Source organism: Typha angustifolia, chromosome 9 (genome assembly GCF_048772165.1).
Source record: "Typha angustifolia cultivar Huaian chromosome 9, ASM4877216v1, whole genome shotgun sequence".
NCBI classification, from domain to species: domain Eukaryota; kingdom Viridiplantae; phylum Streptophyta; class Magnoliopsida; order Poales; family Typhaceae; genus Typha; species Typha angustifolia.
In genome coordinates this window covers 12,449,438-12,467,677 of record NC_133247.1, presented here as the reverse complement: position 1 = coordinate 12,467,677, position 18,240 = coordinate 12,449,438, and the positions used below count along the sequence as shown (strand labels likewise).

General features: G+C 36.5%; 3 protein-coding genes and 1 long non-coding RNA gene across 6 annotated transcripts; 3 read left to right on the top strand and 1 right to left on the bottom strand.

The window, feature by feature from the left end:
* The first annotated feature begins 494 nt into the window (after window positions 1-494).
* On the top strand, window positions 495-1,266 carry LOC140767724 (ethylene-responsive transcription factor 11-like). Its single transcript, XM_073107734.1, has one exon. The coding sequence runs from the start codon at window positions 567-569 to the stop codon at window positions 1,071-1,073; it is 507 nt and encodes a 168-aa protein (XP_072963835.1). The 5' UTR covers window positions 495-566; the 3' UTR covers window positions 1,074-1,266.
* Window positions 1,267-2,600: 1,334 nt separating this feature from the next.
* LOC140767726 (uncharacterized) lies at window positions 2,601-3,354 on the top strand. Its single transcript, XR_012105613.1, has 2 exons — window positions 2,601-2,946; window positions 3,040-3,354. It is a non-coding gene; the product is annotated as an uncharacterized lncRNA (long non-coding RNA).
* An 814-nt stretch (window positions 3,355-4,168) lies between these two features.
* On the bottom strand, window positions 4,169-5,113 carry LOC140767611 (uncharacterized). The gene is made up of 2 exons (XM_073107597.1): window positions 4,689-5,113; window positions 4,169-4,611 (listed from the first exon to the last, which is right to left on the bottom strand). The coding sequence occupies exons 1-2, from the start codon at window positions 4,833-4,835 to the stop codon at window positions 4,180-4,182; spliced, it is 579 nt and encodes a 192-aa protein (XP_072963698.1). The 5' UTR covers window positions 4,836-5,113; the 3' UTR covers window positions 4,169-4,179.
* Window positions 5,114-6,161: 1,048 nt separating this feature from the next.
* On the top strand, window positions 6,162-17,000 carry LOC140767204 (protein DAY-LENGTH-DEPENDENT DELAYED-GREENING 1, chloroplastic). 3 transcript variants are annotated; one of them, XR_012105553.1, is made up of 8 exons: window positions 6,162-7,112; window positions 8,644-8,729; window positions 9,832-10,005; window positions 10,516-10,630; window positions 13,174-13,271; window positions 13,516-13,651; window positions 15,204-15,330; window positions 16,618-17,000. XR_012105553.1 is itself a non-coding variant. In XM_073107038.1 (7 exons), the coding sequence occupies exons 1-7, from the start codon at window positions 6,540-6,542 to the stop codon at window positions 15,270-15,272; spliced, it is 1,251 nt and encodes a 416-aa protein (XP_072963139.1). In that variant the 5' UTR covers window positions 6,162-6,539; the 3' UTR covers window positions 15,273-17,000. The 3 variants fall into 3 exon arrangements, 1 of the variants encoding a protein (XP_072963139.1); XR_012105552.1 differs by having other exon boundaries at window positions 15,204-15,690; XM_073107038.1 differs by having other exon boundaries at window positions 15,204-17,000.
* The last annotated feature ends 1,240 nt before the right edge of the window (window positions 17,001-18,240 follow it).

Below are 18,240 nucleotides of genomic sequence, written 5' to 3'. Positions count from 1 at the left end.
CTCTTATTTGCATAGATACCCTTTTAAATTTTATATTTATGTTTGTACTCTTCAGAACATATGATTCGTACGTGGGTTACCTTTCAAGTTTCTTTTTTTGGGGTATACGTATAATTAAAGAATTTAGAAGGGTGTGAATGCAAAAGGGAAAAAAAATTGAGAGGTTTAACGCAATGACGTCCTACTATAGTGCTCCTGACGTTAATGCGCAGGTTAGCCGCACATTTCCAATATTTAATCGTTTTTAGGATACACCTCATCATGACTGCAGTTAACGGACACGCACCGATCGACAAAAAACCGAGCGTGAATATATCAGCATTCTTACAAGAAAGTCCTTATCATTATTAATATTACAATTTATTATCTAAAAGCGAGTGAGGCCGCCAATTAAGCGCGGTCAATTCCTCCCGTAAACTACGCCGCCTTCCTCCCTCCTCCCCCCCTTCTCCTTCCCACTTCACCTCTCTATAAATACCTCAAACCCCCCGCCCTCCCTTCTCCTCCTATCTCCTCTCTCATTCCCCTCTAAAAATAGTAAACTAATAATTAAATCACTTCTCGCAATGGCTCCTAGGGCAAAACCAAACCCCGCCGCAATCCGATACCGCGGCGTGCGGAAGCGGCCGTGGGGCCGGTACGCGGCGGAGATCCGCGACCCGGCGAAGAAGTGCCGCGTCTGGCTCGGCACCTTCGACACAGCCGAGGAGGCCGCGCGGGCCTACGACGCCGCCGCCCTCCGGTTCCGCGGCCCCAGGGCCAAGACGAACTTCCCCGTATGCCACGTCAGCCCAAGCAGCAGCACCGTCGAGTCCTCCAGCCGCGAGGCTGCGGCACCGCCGTTCCCGTTCTTCGATCCGATCGGCAGATCCGGCGCGGATCGCCGCGGTTTGCCGATGGATCGGGCGGCGATCGTTAGCTCTTTCCCGGATTTCGGCCGGGCAGAGAGCGACTCCGATTCGTCGTCGGTGGTCGATTTGCCGGATCTAGCGGACACGAGGAGGGTTGGTTTGGGGATCGATCTCAACTACCCGCCGCCGCCGGAGGCGGCTTCATTAATACAGTCGATTTAATTCTTCTTTTTTTTCCCTACTGTTGTTAAAATTAGTATATTGTGAGGTTTTATTTGTTAATATTTAACTACTATTTTTTTCTTTTTCATTTTTGTTGGCACTGAGAATTGTGAGGCGTGATGCTTTGTAGCAGGGGATCCATCTCAGGTGTTGTAACTGAATTATTCATAAGTACTATGACTATTTGCACGTATATACCTCTAAAATTTCTTATTTAAATTTTATATATCACATTAAAGATAAGTATTACACTCGTATACCTATTTAAAAAATAATAATAATAATATATATATATTAATGTTTGTCTCCTGTAACGAGGCGTTAAGATGTCTACGTGTGAATATAAACTCTTTGACTGGCGTATACGTAAATAATAAATCGAAAACCATCGAGCTATTTAGTTATTAAGAAAGATATTTAGGCATCCAACTCGTTTTAATTACCTGTGATGGCCCCACTTAAAAGGCCGCTCTTAGCGTGTCGACAACGTCAAACGCGACGCCTCTACCACGTGTCACAAAAATGCTACTAAAAAAAGAAAGAACTTACCACGTCACAGCATTCCATATCAGCTAGGAGGGCATCTTTGTCGGCCGCCTTCCGCGGGCCCCGCGCGAATCCACCCACCAGATCTCGCCGCCTACCGTTTAGTTATTAAATAATCGTTAGATTTGTTAAATTTCTCCGCATGTTCCCTCAGAAATCAAACCACTCTAATCGCAGGTTTTTGACCAAACTAGCCCTCTTTTCTATTCTTTTTTACCGAAATAAATTATCTCTTAAATTTTATTATTAAATAGGATCTAATTTACTATAACACTAATAAAAATACTAAACTAATAATTAGTTCAGCATTTTATTTTTAAGTATAATATTCCTTAATTACTGAAATAGTAAATTAAAAATATTTATATCATAGAACGCTAAATTAATTAATATTTTTACTTAGAAATAAAATATTAATTAGTTCAACGGTTTTATCAGACTACCGTAAATTAGATTCCTCTATATAATAAATAAATAATCAATTTAATTTCATTTCAATATCCCTTACAAGTAAATTACAATAAGCCCAAAGATTCAAACAAATCTAAATGTGTTCAAACACCCGACACCAGTGATCCTTTCCTTTTGTACATCCATTTCTAGATTTCCTAGAACACGTTTTCTAATGATGATGTTACATAAAAACAGTACCAATTTTTTCCATTTGAATCTCTCAAAGTGCTTAAAACCACACCCAAAAAATATGACTTTCATTTCAAATGTACCTTCCAATCTCCCACTTTAATATATTTATGATAAAATAAACTTTACTTAATAATAGTATATCACAAGTGTGACAAATAAAAATATTTAGCATGCTAATCATGCCAGGATAAATCAAGGCAACATGGTCAACCTAAAGATATAACTAAACAATGAATATTTAAGCACAAGGTAATTATGCACATCATGCATATAAATTCAAATCTTGTAAAATGTTTTGCTGCCTCTCATGGGCTATTTGTTGTGCTTCTTGTAGAGTATCATGTCCAGTTACATGCCAGTCATTTCATAAGAAGCTGGCAATATTACAGTAGACTATCTTAGGGTTGTTACTTTAATGGAGTCTCTCCCCCCACACAGTGCAATGACCAGCCTTCTTTTAAAGGCATCGAAAGTGTTCCAAAAAGAACCGACATCTGTCACTATTTAGTAGGTAATCCAAAGCAAACCTCTCAGAATTGTACAATATAAGATGCAATTAGATCTCAGTGCTCCGAACAATGAACCAAGTAGAAGACCATGATGGCAGCTGCCACCTTCAACTCCACTGTGGTGAAAACCTTCATGGCTGTTGCAATTCTTGCTCTAGTTCTCTTCACTTATGGTATCACAAATGACTCACAAATCCATCTCTCTCTCTCTCTCTTGGTGATAATTTAAGGGTTCCTTTTGTTTTGTTCTTTTCTTGGTCTTGCAGGGAAAGCAAGGTATGTTTGTGAAGCGAAGTGTGAGGAGATAGCAGACTGCAACAGTTTCTGCCTCAGGTTCTACCCCAAAGGTGGGAGCTGTCTTCCACCTCTCTACCAGTACTGTTGCTGTGAAGATTTGAGAAGAATGATCAATTAATTCCATTGCTGCATGGGTATGAACCCAAATGGTCTTGTCAAGTAATCTTCTGGGATTAGTGCCATTGTTGCATGGTAAATATTTTTGTATATCTGTGTTCTTTGATAGAAGATCTCCCAGATCTTCTAACTTTTTCTATAGATCTTGCTGCTCAGAAGATTAACCACGTATATTTCCAATCACATCTCATCGACTCACTTAACAAGGATCAAGAAAGAAGGTATAAACAAAGGCATATAATCTGCTACCGATCTTTCCCAAACCTTCTATTTCTTACACTAATCAAAATAATAAATACATAATTACACTAAGGACAACTAAACTGCTGCCCATTTTATACGAGCACCTCTCTATTAGTAAACAAACTCCAAATAATCATTTACCCAACTTCTTCTTTTTCTCAACAAATAAAAATATTTGATCGAAGCCATGCTATTTTTGACAGAAAATTTTAAGATAAGTAATAAAAAGGAACATTTAAAAAAAAAAACAAAAGAAGATCAAATAGAATCTAAGTATAATTATCCCAATAGTTAATTGAAAAGTTAGAAACGCTAATTGAAACAATAACTAGGAACGTAAATTGGGACTTTTGCGGCTTGTTATATAGAAATAATGGAGCCGGCCAAAAGTATACATGGGCCAAAGGACATAGCATAATCACATGACATCACAGTAATTAATAATTGAGTCCTTATAGGTTAATATATTCTATCCCGAGTAATCTTATCCCATACTAAAAAATCTTTCAATAATATATATAGTTTCTTTTCCTATTAAATAGTAGGAAACACTTCAAGAACTGAGTGCTTAACCACAGGCGTAAGATAAAGTATAGTTTGGATGGTCCTTCTATTTGACTATTTTATTGAAAATATAACGATCGATGCAATTAAAAAGTGCTAAAATACCATAGCATAGAAAAAGGGTGCAATTCTTCACTTGCTCAGCAGTAGATCAAAGCTAATTAAATCGTTTCCTTCTCCAATTATCATGCTCTCTTCCTCCTCTCCTCCTCCTCCGCCGCCGCCGCCCTCCTCACCGGATCCTCCTCCTTCCCTCCCACCACGCTCTCCTTCACACTCTGCACTGTCTCCTTCGCCGCCCCCCACGCCCCCTCCGCCGCCTGCTTCGCCTTCTCCCCCACGCTCGCCACCGTCTCCGTCACCTTGCTCGTCCCCTCCTTCGTCTTCTCCGTCGCCCCGCTCGCCGTCTCCTTCGTCTTCGCCTTCGCGTCCCCGGCCATCTCCTTCGCCTTCTCCGCCATCTTGCTCGCGGTGTCCTCAGTCTTCTCCTTCGTCGCCTCAGCCTTCTCTTTCGTCCTCTCCATGCCTTCCTCGCTGGCGTCCTTCGCCTTCTTCGCCGCTTCTCTCGCCTTGTCGCGGATGTCCTTCTCGTCGTCCGATGAACTACTATCGTGAGCCTATCAAATTAATTATACTCGTAAATATCTCGATATGATACCATAGAGCTGGATACGGAGTTTCAAAACCAAAGTACCTGTGACGATTTGTGTGCAGCTTGGAATGAGAGGCGATTGGGTTTGAATGCGGATGGGGATCGAAGACCAAAAGAAGAGCCCGGGAACGCCTTGGCGATCATGGCGTTGACCAGCGAACTACCTCTTGCTCCAAATGTAGCAGCCATGGATTAATTCTTGTATGATATCTTCGGAATGGGATTTTTATGGCACTGTGGGAGAGTTCGACGAGTTATAGAAGAGTGCGGGGGAGGGGATGAGACGTCGGGGAACCGACACGTGTTATGACACGTTGCATGCATATTGGGTTGTAGGAGTACACGTGGCGTCGTTTTTCCGTCTCGACTACCGCTAGCTGTTGAAAGTTTCCATGAGAGTTTTTTTGTCTGTCGATAGAAAACGAGCCTGAGTATTTAACTTAAAATAGCTTTTAAATATATATATATATATATAAATTATGTTTGGTGAAGTAATGGCTAGATTTGCTAAATATTTTGAATGAATTCACTTGCAGTAAGCTTATGTTTGGGATTTAATTAGATTTTCTTTTGAATTATAAAGCTCATCTTCCATCAAACTCTAAATCTTTACATTTTGAATGAGGGTCCAAATTTAAAATCCGCTATAGTGCAGTGCAACCCATAAATTTAGAGCCAAACTTTAAATTATTATTCACTTTTAATATACTAATTCTGTATAAGCCACTATTTTATATTTTATTTGTATATTTTGTTTTATAATTTAACTACCTAAACTGAGAGACTGTGGCTTATATAATTTATATATTTTTAATTATTTATTTTTTAGATTTTTTAAAGTTAATATTAGCCTTCGACCCATTAAGCCAAGTGAGTCATCTAGCATATATTGAGCATTATCAAGCCAAGTTAAGCTGAGTCATACTTTTCAAGCTTGAGCTGATCTTTTTTTATAATTAAGTCTAGCCGAGTTGAGTCTATCTCACTCAAGCTTAGTTCATTTACAACCATCAGTTACACATTCAAATTCATCTCTAAATAAATTTGCTGTGGGTAAATTATTTGGTTATTGTGAAGTAGCTCGGTGGCGTGACAGCTAAGAGCAATATCTCGATAGCACTATGTTTTGAAGCCTAAATTGGATAATTTCTTCAGTTGATTCAAGATTTTGGTAGAGCCTAAATATCTTTATAATAAAAGAGTGTTGGTAATTTTACTCATCCATATTTAACCTCATAACTTTTAAATATTTTTTTTCTCATATATGATAATTAAAAAATAAAATTTCCTATGATATCTAAGTTGACATGTTAAACTATATAGGCTTATAGTTCAAACAATGCACAAAATGATAACTGTATATCTATAGTTTTAGTTTTTAAAGAATATTTGTAAGTATTTATGAATTAAAGCTTTATTAATAAATATGTAGGAAAATCCAAAAAGAAGAAAAAGAAAAAGAAAATAAAAGGAAGATTGTGGTTTTCATAGCCGTTACGGTAGTACATTATCTTTAAACTCTCAGAGAGAGCGAGAGCGAAGGATAGGGAGTGAGACAACCGCGCAGGAGATTTCGATTAGGCAAGAAAGAAACAAGAATCCAAACGCCACGTTTCCGCCTCCCTTATCCTCCTCTCCTCTCGAGCGAGCAGAACCCAACGAACAAAAGGAGGAACGAAGCCCTCACCATTTCTTGGCTTCTTGATTGGAATCGGGGCCAGAAATCATTCGCGCGAATCCGGTTCCAGATTCTGATGGCCCCTCCATCTCCATCTTCAACTCAGTTCTCGAATCCTCTCGGTTTGCGTGGAATTTCCCCTCGTGGAGTGTAGAATTCAGCGCAATGCGAAGATTTTAGGGTTCGGAAAGTTCGAAAGATGTGGCCTTTCGTTCATGAAATTAATGAGCACTTGTATGTTTTCCTTGGGCGCGATCAATATATTTCACGCCGGGGAAAGAATTCGGAGGAAGACTCATGCCCGTAATATGTTTGGTCTTGGTTCCCAGAGAAGGCGAATTGATTATTTGGTTCCCTTTGCGAAGAATAAGAGGCACTCCAGAAAGAAGTCTTGGTGGGAGAGTCTCTTTTTTGATGACGATGGAGAGGACATCCTTGGCGATGCCGATTCTTCAATCGAGGATGTTGAAGGAGAAGGAGTTCCACAGAATGAGAAGTTTGAAGCTTGGAAGAGGAAGGCCGAGGCCATTGTGGAGTTGCGGGAAGCGCAGGAGGACGTGAGGAATGAGGAAGGTCGGGCATGGGAGGATTGGGTTGGAGATGCGCACAATTCATCATGGGATCAAGATTTGGGTGAAGGACAGGAGCTGCCAGATGAGGTCTTTGATGATCCGAATGAGATAATGCAAGAGAAGGGGCTTGTTGGAGCCATCAGGAATGCACTAGATGGCAATGATGATGAGATGTTGTTTGAGGATAGAGTTTTCAAGTATGCCTCGACAAACTCGGTATGCCGAAAACCACTTGAACTGTTATACCTGCACCGACCTTCGATGCTTGTACGCTTAGTATAGTTGTATGCCTAATTTTAGTTCATTTACTTTGTGAGCGCTAAGTCTACCTTGAACCCTTTCACTTAATCAAGTTGAGTAATTAATAAGTGCACTGCGAGGCATCAATATCATTATTGAAGATACAGATAATAAATCATGATGCTGAATGTAGAGGTTGTAACTCCTAAAAGTCTAAAATACTTCTCATGCAAAAAGAGGATATCCATTTCTGTGTTTGCCCTTCCTGGATATCAGAGTGGTCTCATTGACTTCGTAGGATCCATTTAGGGAGATTGTTCGAGACTTTTTACTGGCATAAGAAGAAGTTCAACATAATCTTTTAGATCAATTGCAAATCAGATAGTTCAAATACATTTTTCTACCTAACCTTGTCAATACTTGACACTTAGGTAGTCAGTTTGACGCATGGATGCAATATAGTATTTGTAAAAAACACAGAGGAACCAAGATGAGCCAAAAAATGTTCTCTTCCTAGAGTTTGGTTAAGTATGTTATAGTTCCTTAAAATTAAGTGTTTTAACCCTCACATCTCAATTCAACTTCACACAGCTTTTATCAAACCTCAACCACTAGGTTCCTTAAATGTCATATGCAAGTCACATAACCCAAAAGATAATATTTTAATAAGACTGCTCTCCTAATATCTGATGGACTTAACGAGCCTTTTTGACTTGAATTTTATCTGAAATGTTCCTGCATCAAAACCTCTTGGGGTGAGAGAAAACTGGGATGATGATAAACTCAGGAAGTCGCTCGTCAAACTTTGTTTGAGATAATATAGTGTGACATAAGAAGCTCTTAAACATGAGCAGAAATGGTCCATTTTGTCAAACTCACACAATAATCACAAGGATAGAGTTTTTCCTTTCATTTCTTTTAACTCTAGAGATGAAATCTGCAGTCATATGAGCCACTTTGATAATGGTGAAAAACAGCAGAAAGTACAACAAAGAATGAGTAAGACTCAATTAGGAATAAAGAGTTCTGGGTTCTAGAGCTGAGACGCAATTTTAGATCTGGAATTGTTTATCAAGAGAGCAGAGTGCTTACAGAGACCCTTAAATACTTAGTTGACCTTTTATGGAAGTCCCTAGTAACCCTAGCATCTCAGACTTGCTTTTCAATTAAAGAAATTTCTATAAATTCTCAATCATCCAAATCATTTCAACATCACACGCAAGTCACATGACACAAAACAAAACATCAAATAAGACTGACTTCTAATAGCTAATGGGCTGACCTAGCAGGCTTAATGACATCTCTCGGAGAGAGAAAAGTGCTTCTGCATCATGCATGATACTGTTTTGTTAAGTGGTCGTTCACTGTAATACTCCTTACTGTACAGGTTTTTACTCCATTGGTCTTTTGCCTTATCTTCTAATATACATAATAAAATTGTAGAAAATCAGAACATATGTCCTTCACTATAGGTCCTTCTTAACTAATTGACATGTGCTCCTTTCAGGCAAAATTTATTGCTTTGCTGGTCTTCATTCCATGGGCATTAGACTTTGCAGTTCATGACTATGTCCTCATGCCATTTTTAGACAGGTATATTTTTCATATGTTGATTGCTTGTTGGATACTGTCGTTTATGCTTCATTTTATAGTACATCTGCACTTGGTGAAACTTCAGAGTTTCTAGAAGCAGTACAAGCTTTGGAAGAAATGCATTGGAAAATTTAAATAAGTTACATGGTCCTTTTTCGAGATTTCATTTAGTACTAAACTGCCTATTATTTTGGAGGTTGTAAAATTTTTGTAAATATCTTTATGTTCTTATTATTATAAATATAGATATAAAAAATAAGTTCATAAACATTTAAGAATCTAGAGAATGAGGCCTCTACTCTATGCCTATAATCTAGTCAAGATATGATTAATCTAATGAGTTAAAGGCAGATTAGATTTGTTGTTTTTCTATGTCTTGATAGTAAAGAAGAAATTTATGTAAAAATATTTGGAGCACTTTATATGGTACATACAAAGTAATGCTGCAATAGTACAAGTGCTTTATTCCCAGTTCTTTTTTACATGCTAAAACCTTTTAACTACTTCATAGTTGAAAAAATTGTCAGTTCCCAACCAAACTTATTGGATCGAGTAGAAAGTTGAGTATTAATAACTTGGGTCATATGATTTGTGTGGACTTAATATATATCACTATATTACGATCCTATGTAGGTTCAAACAAAGTGTTACATGAACTTTGATCAACATAAGCTAATGCATTTAATTTTCTCTATTAGGATCAATGTCTTTTTTCTACTATTGACTGGTCTGTTGCCATATGCCATGGAGGGAAGAATGTTCTTCCGAGTATGTCAATAATGCAGATGACATGACATGAATTGTGCTTCATTGCTAATTGACTACCATGTACATTTATCTCTTTAAAGATAGCATTGATCAGTTTGAACTTGATTAACTTGGGGAAGCGTTGATATTGTTGTCTACATTGGTGCTGGATTAATTATAGAAACCATGTTATAGCTTACCTATGTGATTGGTGTTTGGTAGTTCTATCTTTATTCTCTTACATTTTATACATTATTGTTTTTTATCACGGTGGATTAGGCTGTGGTGATTGCATATTGGTGTTTTCTGGGTTAAGCACTTAAGCATTCATTGTGTGAATCTGTACTATGTATAGATATGTAAAGACTGTACCTCTTGCTGCTGAGATGCTTGACGTAAGAAGACCGCAAAAGCTTGAGATGATAAAGGCTCTAAAAGTCGAGAGAGCAAGGTTCCACTTTGAGGTAGAGATTGGCAAATCTCCACCTCTTTCTGATGATGAGGTCTGGTTGGAGTTGCGGCAGAAAGCGTAAGATGCATAAAATCTCATGCACATTTTTTCTCAAATCACCTACCAAAAAGCTAGAATTTTATTAGCTGTATTATGTATAAAATTACTCGCTTTTATATCCCTCTTTATTTGTTACCATGAAAGAACTGAATGACTCATGTCATGTTGTAGCATTATATCAACGCTTGCAACTTAAAAATTATTTGCTGCAGTAATTGAAGTTTTTTCTCGTTTAATGGTGGGTATACTGTTATAGTGTGGATTAGCGGTTCTAAATAGTTTGTTTTAAATCTCCTCATATCATGTCTATATGCAGCCTTTATCTACTGCCTTTAAGTTGCTTTTATTTATGTACTTTCATCTGTATAGTCTACAGAAATTGTCTGTCGTGTCTATCCTCGATTGCTTTAGCATCATTTTCTCTTTGTATATATATGTAAGTAAATAGGTTAATTGTTTTGCAAGTCTTTTAGCTAATTGCATATACTTCTTGAGTCTATTTGTAACCTTTTGCTGCTGCTTTATCAGGATAGAGTTGAGAGATGAATGGAGATTAGAAAATCGAAAAGCATTTGCAAATATTTGGTCAGATATGGTGTATGGAATTGTACTATTTATTCTCATATATTTCAATAAGAGCAAAGTAAGTTTTCAATCTACTACTTTACCAACCTCTTTTTTTTCCTTTATAATATAGCATTCTTACTCTAGCAACCGTTTGGATCTCGCTTTTTTTATTTTTAAATGTCCTATCAATCTAATCTGAAAGTTGGTACTTTTTCCCAAGGTTCCAAGTTTCGATATCGAAATCGGGATTGGCCGTCCAAAATAACGATATGTTTCGACGGTATCAGCCCGTCTGTATCAATTTGTATTTTAAAATAATAATAATAATAAGATATGAAAATAAATTATTTATATATAAATCTAAAATTTAAAAAATTATTATTATTTTCTTAATTTTTATCTCTTGTTCTACCATTCACACACACTCTCTCACTCTTATATAAATACAAAAAATTCTTACTCTCTCCCTCACTTTTTTTCTCTCTCTCTCTCTCTTATTAATTTTCTCTCCTACTAATTCTCCTTGCTCACTGACTCTCTTTTATTAACTCTCCCACTACCACTCCCTCTCCCTTACCGACTTTCCTCTCTCTCTCTCTCATTAACTATCTTTCCAACTCCCTTCTCTCGATCTCTCCCTCTTCGATTCTCTCTTCTCTCTCTTCCCACTAACTCTCCTCCCTCCCCGACTCCCTTCTCTCTCGATCTCTTCTTTTCCAATTCTTCTTTGGCGATGCTTTTCTAACGAGCTCTGACGAGGTAGTTTCCTCTTTTCTCTCTCATTCCCTCCCTTCGACGACTCTGTTTATCCCTCTCTCCTCTCTTTTTTTTTTCTCTTTCTCTCTCTCTTTCTCCCTTTCTCTCTCCCGATTTGGTCGATTTTGACCAATACGATCCATCCCGACCCAAAACGGATTGGGTATTGGCCGATCCAGCCAATACCAAGCCCTATGGCTGATCTCGATCCTTTTTGGCCGATTCGAAACTTGGAACTATGATTTTCTCTATTACTCCCTAGCCAGGTTTGTTCTTGTTTGGGCATCCTATCCGATGTTTAGATCTGGCAAATTAGTTATGTAATAGTCCCATGGTGAATGTTCTAATCAAGGTTCGAAAAATCGGGATTGAGATTGGCCTTCCGAAAAAAACGATGCGTATCGTTTGGATCGGCCATATCGGCCGTATTAATTGAATGGATCATATTGGACTTTTTAATTACATAAAATGATTATTTAAAAATGCAAGAAAACTTCTAAAAATTTAGAAGCAAATTTACCAAAAATAAGAAAAGAAAAAAAGAAAAACTATGGTACAATAAAAATTGAAAAGAAGAAGAAATTAGAAAGAGCATGAGTGGAAGAAAATCAAAAAAAAAAAAACCATGATGCAGTGAAGAAGAAGAAGACAAAGAAGAAGAAAAGATAAGAAAAAGGGAGAGAGTAGAAGAAATAAAAAAATTGAGAGAGAAATAAAATATTTAATTAAAAAATTATATACCAGAGTTTGTCGGAGTTCACCGAAGTTTGCCGGAGTTTGCCGGAGTTTGTCGGAGTTCGTCGGAGTTCACTGGAGTTAGATATCTTCGTAAGAGAAATAATGATTATATGTAAGGAGAGAATAAAAGAAAGAAAAATAGTAAGAGAGAGTGAAAAGAAAGAGTGAAAGAGAGAAAGAGTGAAAGAGAGAAAGAGTTCGGATCGGGCCTGGATCGACCAATCCGTATTGGGATCGGCTGATACAGCGAACCATGGTTTTAATAGTCCTTGAGCAGTTACTTGTCTTACTTTTCATTCTGTATTTTATCCTATTATAATGAAAATTTTGGATGGTTGTTCATGGGCTGCATGAGCCTAAACCTGCTACAAGTTGGAAAACTTTTCTCACCAACCTTGTAGCTTTCCTGAAAAGATCCTTCCTATGCTTTTCTTTTGAAGGAATCTACTCTGTTGCCTAAAAAATGTAATGGCAACTAAATTTTAGTTAATTCAATTCTTTCATCAAGACTATGTTGAGTCCTGTACATGTTTTATGCATTGAATTATGTATAGGGGTGAGCACATTAGAAGTGCATTTCAATATTGCAGAGAATTAATTTTTCATGTTCGCACACACCAACTTAAACTGATTAGATACAATTAATACAAATCTAGATTGAGAAGATCATAGTCTATAAAATGCATCTAAGTAAACATCAGAACAGCAATTTTTCTTTTTAACAGCATGCTTTTATTGATTGGATGATTACCATCTTTTTAGAAATTGCGAGCAAGTGTAGTTTGTGACTGCTGAGGATGTTTACTCTGTCTAATTTTATAAATTCGAATTGTTTTTTATCACATATGTTGGCATAACTGCCATGATATCAATGTTAAAATAAGCACAACTTACTCTTGGTTCTGTAACTGATAAAGATGTTAGATCACATTTGTTGTCAATAATCATGCTTTTACGACCAGTTTCTTGAATGGTTAAAGATTGGAATGCTTAATTCTCTTTGTAACATGTAAAGAAGCTTCATTCCTTTCTTTTGATAAAACTTCTTATCCTCCATCTTCTTTATGATATAAGAACTCAAACCCTGTTTGATACTATGTGCTGACTGTCTTCTTCTGTCTTCAGGTTGCTTTGCTTAAGTTTACAGGATATAAGCTATTAAATAATATTTCAGACACTGGAAAGGCATTTCTTATTATTCTAGTGACAGACATTTTTTTGGGGTACGTTTGCTGAATCTTTACATATTGACTAATTTTTCTGATGTAAATCTAACATAAATACGCCGGTACTACGGTTCATATTGTTTACATGCTAATGAAACCGCAGCTGTTTAATATATATGTTACTCATATCAAACTTTTGAGAATACTTGGAGATGGAATATCTTGATATTTGCATGATGTATAATGTGTCTTTATGGTGATTTTGACTATGTCCTAAAGTGATTTGATTGCACAAATGCAGGTACCATTCGGAATCTGGTTGGCAGGCATTGGTAGAAATTATTCTTGAGCGTTATGGGCTTGAAGTTGATCAAGCTGCAATTACCATATTTATCTGCTTGATTCCTGTGATCATTGACGCATGTGTGAAGTTATGGGTAAGTGTAATTCTAGGTGTTTGTCACATTTCTAACCAACTTAAACATGATGAACTGCATCGGTAGTAAATGCCGCGTAGATCAATTTTACTGGGTTTTGAGGACCTCATACATTTGATTAAATATTAAAATTTAGAAGGTGGTCTTTCGAATCTAAAATAAGTAGGCGGTCTTTGAACTCCAAAATGATTTATTGTTTTTCTCACTACACCAACTTATGCGTGTAGAACTTCTCCATTGCATCATGCTAGGTGCATTGCTTCGAATTACTTGACATATATGCTTTACATTATTATGATGTTCACTTTCTGGTTGCAGTTCTTTTTTTCCTCTTTTTTTTCTCTTTATATAGCTCTAGTCTTTTACTTGATCTTGCGTGCCACCTGAATGGCATTTCCTTCTGAATTTTCAGATTAATCTTCTTGTATCCTGGTATTTATCAAATAAAACTTCTTGGTCTACAGATATTTTTCTTTTAAAAAAAAATTTAAATAGCTGTTAAGTTCTCGTTCTTATCAAGCACCTACCAGTTAGAGAATCTTGGTAGTCATGTTGAACTTTTTGCGCCTATGGTCTTTTCGTGCATTGCCACTTAGCTGGTAACCCTCTTAGTTTGATAAAACCATACAACTCTAATGTATGGACTAGGAAATCTATTTTATATGCTTTATTGTGTTATTGTACACTTATGACTAACTAAGAATGCTGGCTTGATTTTAATATGTGTATGTTGAAAGTTGAACAGATTAACTCTTAAAGCGTGTTTACCTTGAGAGAGAACTTTGCTCTATGACTATCTTATATAAGTTCTCAGGCAACTTTGGTTCTGAGGCTTAGTTTCCAAAGTTGTATCAGTTGAAACTTGAAACTTCATATCTTTAGCATCGAAAATTATGCAACCTTACAACCGATGAAACATGTTTGTCAATGTGACCTTTCCTTTTCCATATCAATTAAATCAGTTCGTGACCCGTCTTTTATCATGTTTTCATATCAGTCAGATGGCCATGAAGTACAAACTGCAGGATATGAATATTTCCCAATCAGTCATCCAGTTATCTTTCCTGCTAAGATTCCCAGAAATCTTCTAATCTCTGCACGCAACAACAAACAAAATCAACAGGCATAATATATATTGTATTTTCCCATTCTGCATTCAAGAAGCCCTTAATATAGAGATATCGATTTCTCACAAAACTTATCAATAATTCCTTGCTTCGTTGACAGAATTTTAGAGTGATGTAGGTTTGACAGCTGAAAGCATATTCAGATGGAAACTTACACGCATATGCATATATATTAGGTTCCAAAGGACATAGCTTGTAGAAAAGTTACACACAACTTACCTGGAAGTCCCAAAATGTCACTGTTTATTGCATTCTCTTTTGATGAACAATCCTTCAAAAGTTTTGTCTGAAAATCTTCCTATCCTGGTCATCTATCATATTGTTTAATGGAGTCTCATGATGGCTAAATTTTTTTTATGATATCTTGATGAATAATGTTGTTGGTGCATAGATTTTCTGTACTAATTGCTTTTCTCTCTTTGCAGTTGTTCAAGTTCCTTCCAAGATTATCTCCAAATGTGACAAATATCTTTCAGGAGATGAAGCGTCACTAGTGAATGTTATATATTTTCATCTCATCTGACGAATCACTGGATGAAGATCGGGATTCACGTATGATAATATTTCCTATATTCTATCTTCTACTAGTCTACTAGTTGAAGACTGAAATATTTAGAAGGTAGGATTCGGTGGGGCCATGTGGGTGGTCAGTCTAGGCGGACTGTCGGATGTACACCACTGGGCCGTCAAGCATGTTGCCTGGATGGTCTTAATTTGCACTAACATTGACGAAGAAGGGCTGGCCTGTTTTCTATTTTGCAGCATCTGTGTGACATGCTCAATATGCTGACACATATCTGCCAGTCTGCCCAGCTAGGAAACATAGATACTTCCATACTCTTATCTTATTCGTATCGGATATCGTATCAGATACGATACTCGTCAGATACTTCCGGATACAAATCAGATACGGTACTAGTTGGATATTTTTGGATACGTATCAGATACTTTCTTAAAGTATCTAAAATTTTTAAGTGACATTAATATTATGGATACTTTTGAGATACTTTTTAAATATTTCTTGGGTACTTTTGAGATTCCTGTTGATAGAAGCCAAATCAGAGGAGACTATCACTTTTCATTTCTTATCAGATCTAGAACGTTTCTTTTATGAAAAGATTGAGTTAATTTTTTTAATTTTATTATCTATATCAGAAAATTATGTTATATCGACCAATTTCTTTTGATTTATAGATTGAATTGCTTGTTTATCTTACATCTAATTTGTAATATACTACATACTACTGGTTCATTGTTATGAATGGTAGTCCTTTTAATAAATTATTTGATGATCTCCTTATATAAACCATCGTAGAATTCCTCAATTAAGAAAAGAAAAATATAAAAGCTCATTAATACATATATGTTATACATATATATGTATGTGTGTGTGTGTATCATATCAAAATGTCCATATCCGTGCTTCATAGCTGTCCAGACAGACTCAGACTGTCTTGCCCATGCCAAATCTGTGTTCAATATTTAGTTTAATCAGATTGCCATGGAGCTATTTTGACAAGCTATTGATTTCATTTACTTCTTATTTTATTTTTGCAGTTCTAAAATTTTCTAGAGAAGCATATATCACTAGCTTTAACTTTTGAGCTTTTCCCTGTTAGCTAGTAAATACTTTATTTCTTTTATGCTGAAAGTGAAGTATGTTATAATTAATAGCAGATACCTTTTATTGATGGTCTATTCTGACCCTTGTATGGTACTATCTCTATATGGCCCTGTTTATTAGGGCACAATTGAAAATATATTCCCTAGGTTAATGTTTATCATTTGTCTGCATTATAATGGACCAAAATGGCTGTTCCTTTTTTTCTGGTTGTACAGGTTGCATCAGGGAGGTGGTTGTGCCAGATTTCGCTTGGTAGGGTGACAAGGATGTCTTAAAGGGCAACACTGCTGGGTGCCCTCCAGCATTTTATTTTTCGCAAAGTTAGTGGAGGTATTAAGTTGTCCCCATTCTTCGAATGAAAGTTATTCTTTCCAATTATTTCAGCACTGCTAACCTTTCCAACCAGAGAGGATCATAAAGTTTTGGCCAATTGTTATTTACTTAGAGATGGGTCCTTATCTCACAGTAGTTTCCAAGATGCTCTCAGTCTGCATCAAGTTAAAACATTAAACGAAGTTGTGATATAACATACATAGAGCTGTTCATGCCAATTTGGAGTAAAGAATTGTCCAGTTGTGCTTAAAGCTTACAAAACTTATATTCCTCTCACTGCTCTCGTACAAGGAAATCATCAAAACTGTTACTTGTGAGCAGGACCTTCAATATTTTCTGAAGGAGAAATCAATCATCCCATCATTGTTTTGTTTGGGTGCTTCCATTTTCTTCTTCTTCTTTGTGTTTGATTTACTTGATCAATCATCTACTTCCGTCTGTACTTTCTGGGGAATGGGATTGCTTTCTGTGCACTTATTATCTATAGGAACCCTTAGAGGAATAACAATAGAGTTCCCACTTCCTCCAGATGTGCGAGATGAGCCGAGAACTTGTTGAAGATTTTGCTCTTTCTTTTACTCCATATTTTCCACAAAATGATTGCAATCATCATTTTTAGCTCATTTCTTCAAGAGATACAAGGGAATACAGTGAGCCTTCCATGAATGATAGTGTTCCCAGGAAACTGGCCAACTCCGGAAGGCCCAGCCTTGGAAAAAGCTGGCTGTAAATTCCTTTGATGTACTCATATTCGAAGAGAATGTGGATGTGGGCAATGGATTCTGAATGATTGTCGCAGAAGATTGTTGGGTATGGGAATTTTTCTAAAACCTTTTTCCTTTTCTGAGTGCATGAATAATGAGTTTTTGACCCAACTAGTCCTGTCTCAATTTTTTTTTTTACCGAAATAGACTATTTTCAAACTTATTTATTAGATGAGTTCTAGTTCACGATAGCCCTAACAAAAATGCCGAACTGATCAGCGTTTTTGCTCTGGTCTTAAAACGCTGATTAGTTCAACATTTTATATATCTAAATCCATAGATTAGGAAAAAAAATTATCCGGTGACCGATCACATTTTCGTTAGGGCTACATTATTTGGTAAATAAATTTAAGAGTAGTTTATTTCGGTAAAAAGTTCAAAGAAATAGTTTTATTTTAGTCAAAAACTGCATGAATAACCCTCAAACCTGTCTAACCATTAAAGATCTTATCAAGTTATCTATTTATTTCTATTCTATTTACACACATCTCTTTCAGTTTAGGATATCTACGTCTTTTCTAATGTCAAGTTACTATCAAAAAGGTGTCGAATATCCACACAAAAACCATGGGTTTAAAAAAATATACATATGATATTAAATTTTGAAAAGGTACACACATGCAAAAGAAAACAAAAAAGAGAAATAGTTCTTTCTTTTTACGGCCCTTTGCAAGAGCAACCCACACATTGCATCCATGGGTGCAATCATACCCATACATGGACCCTTTGGCACAGAGACTT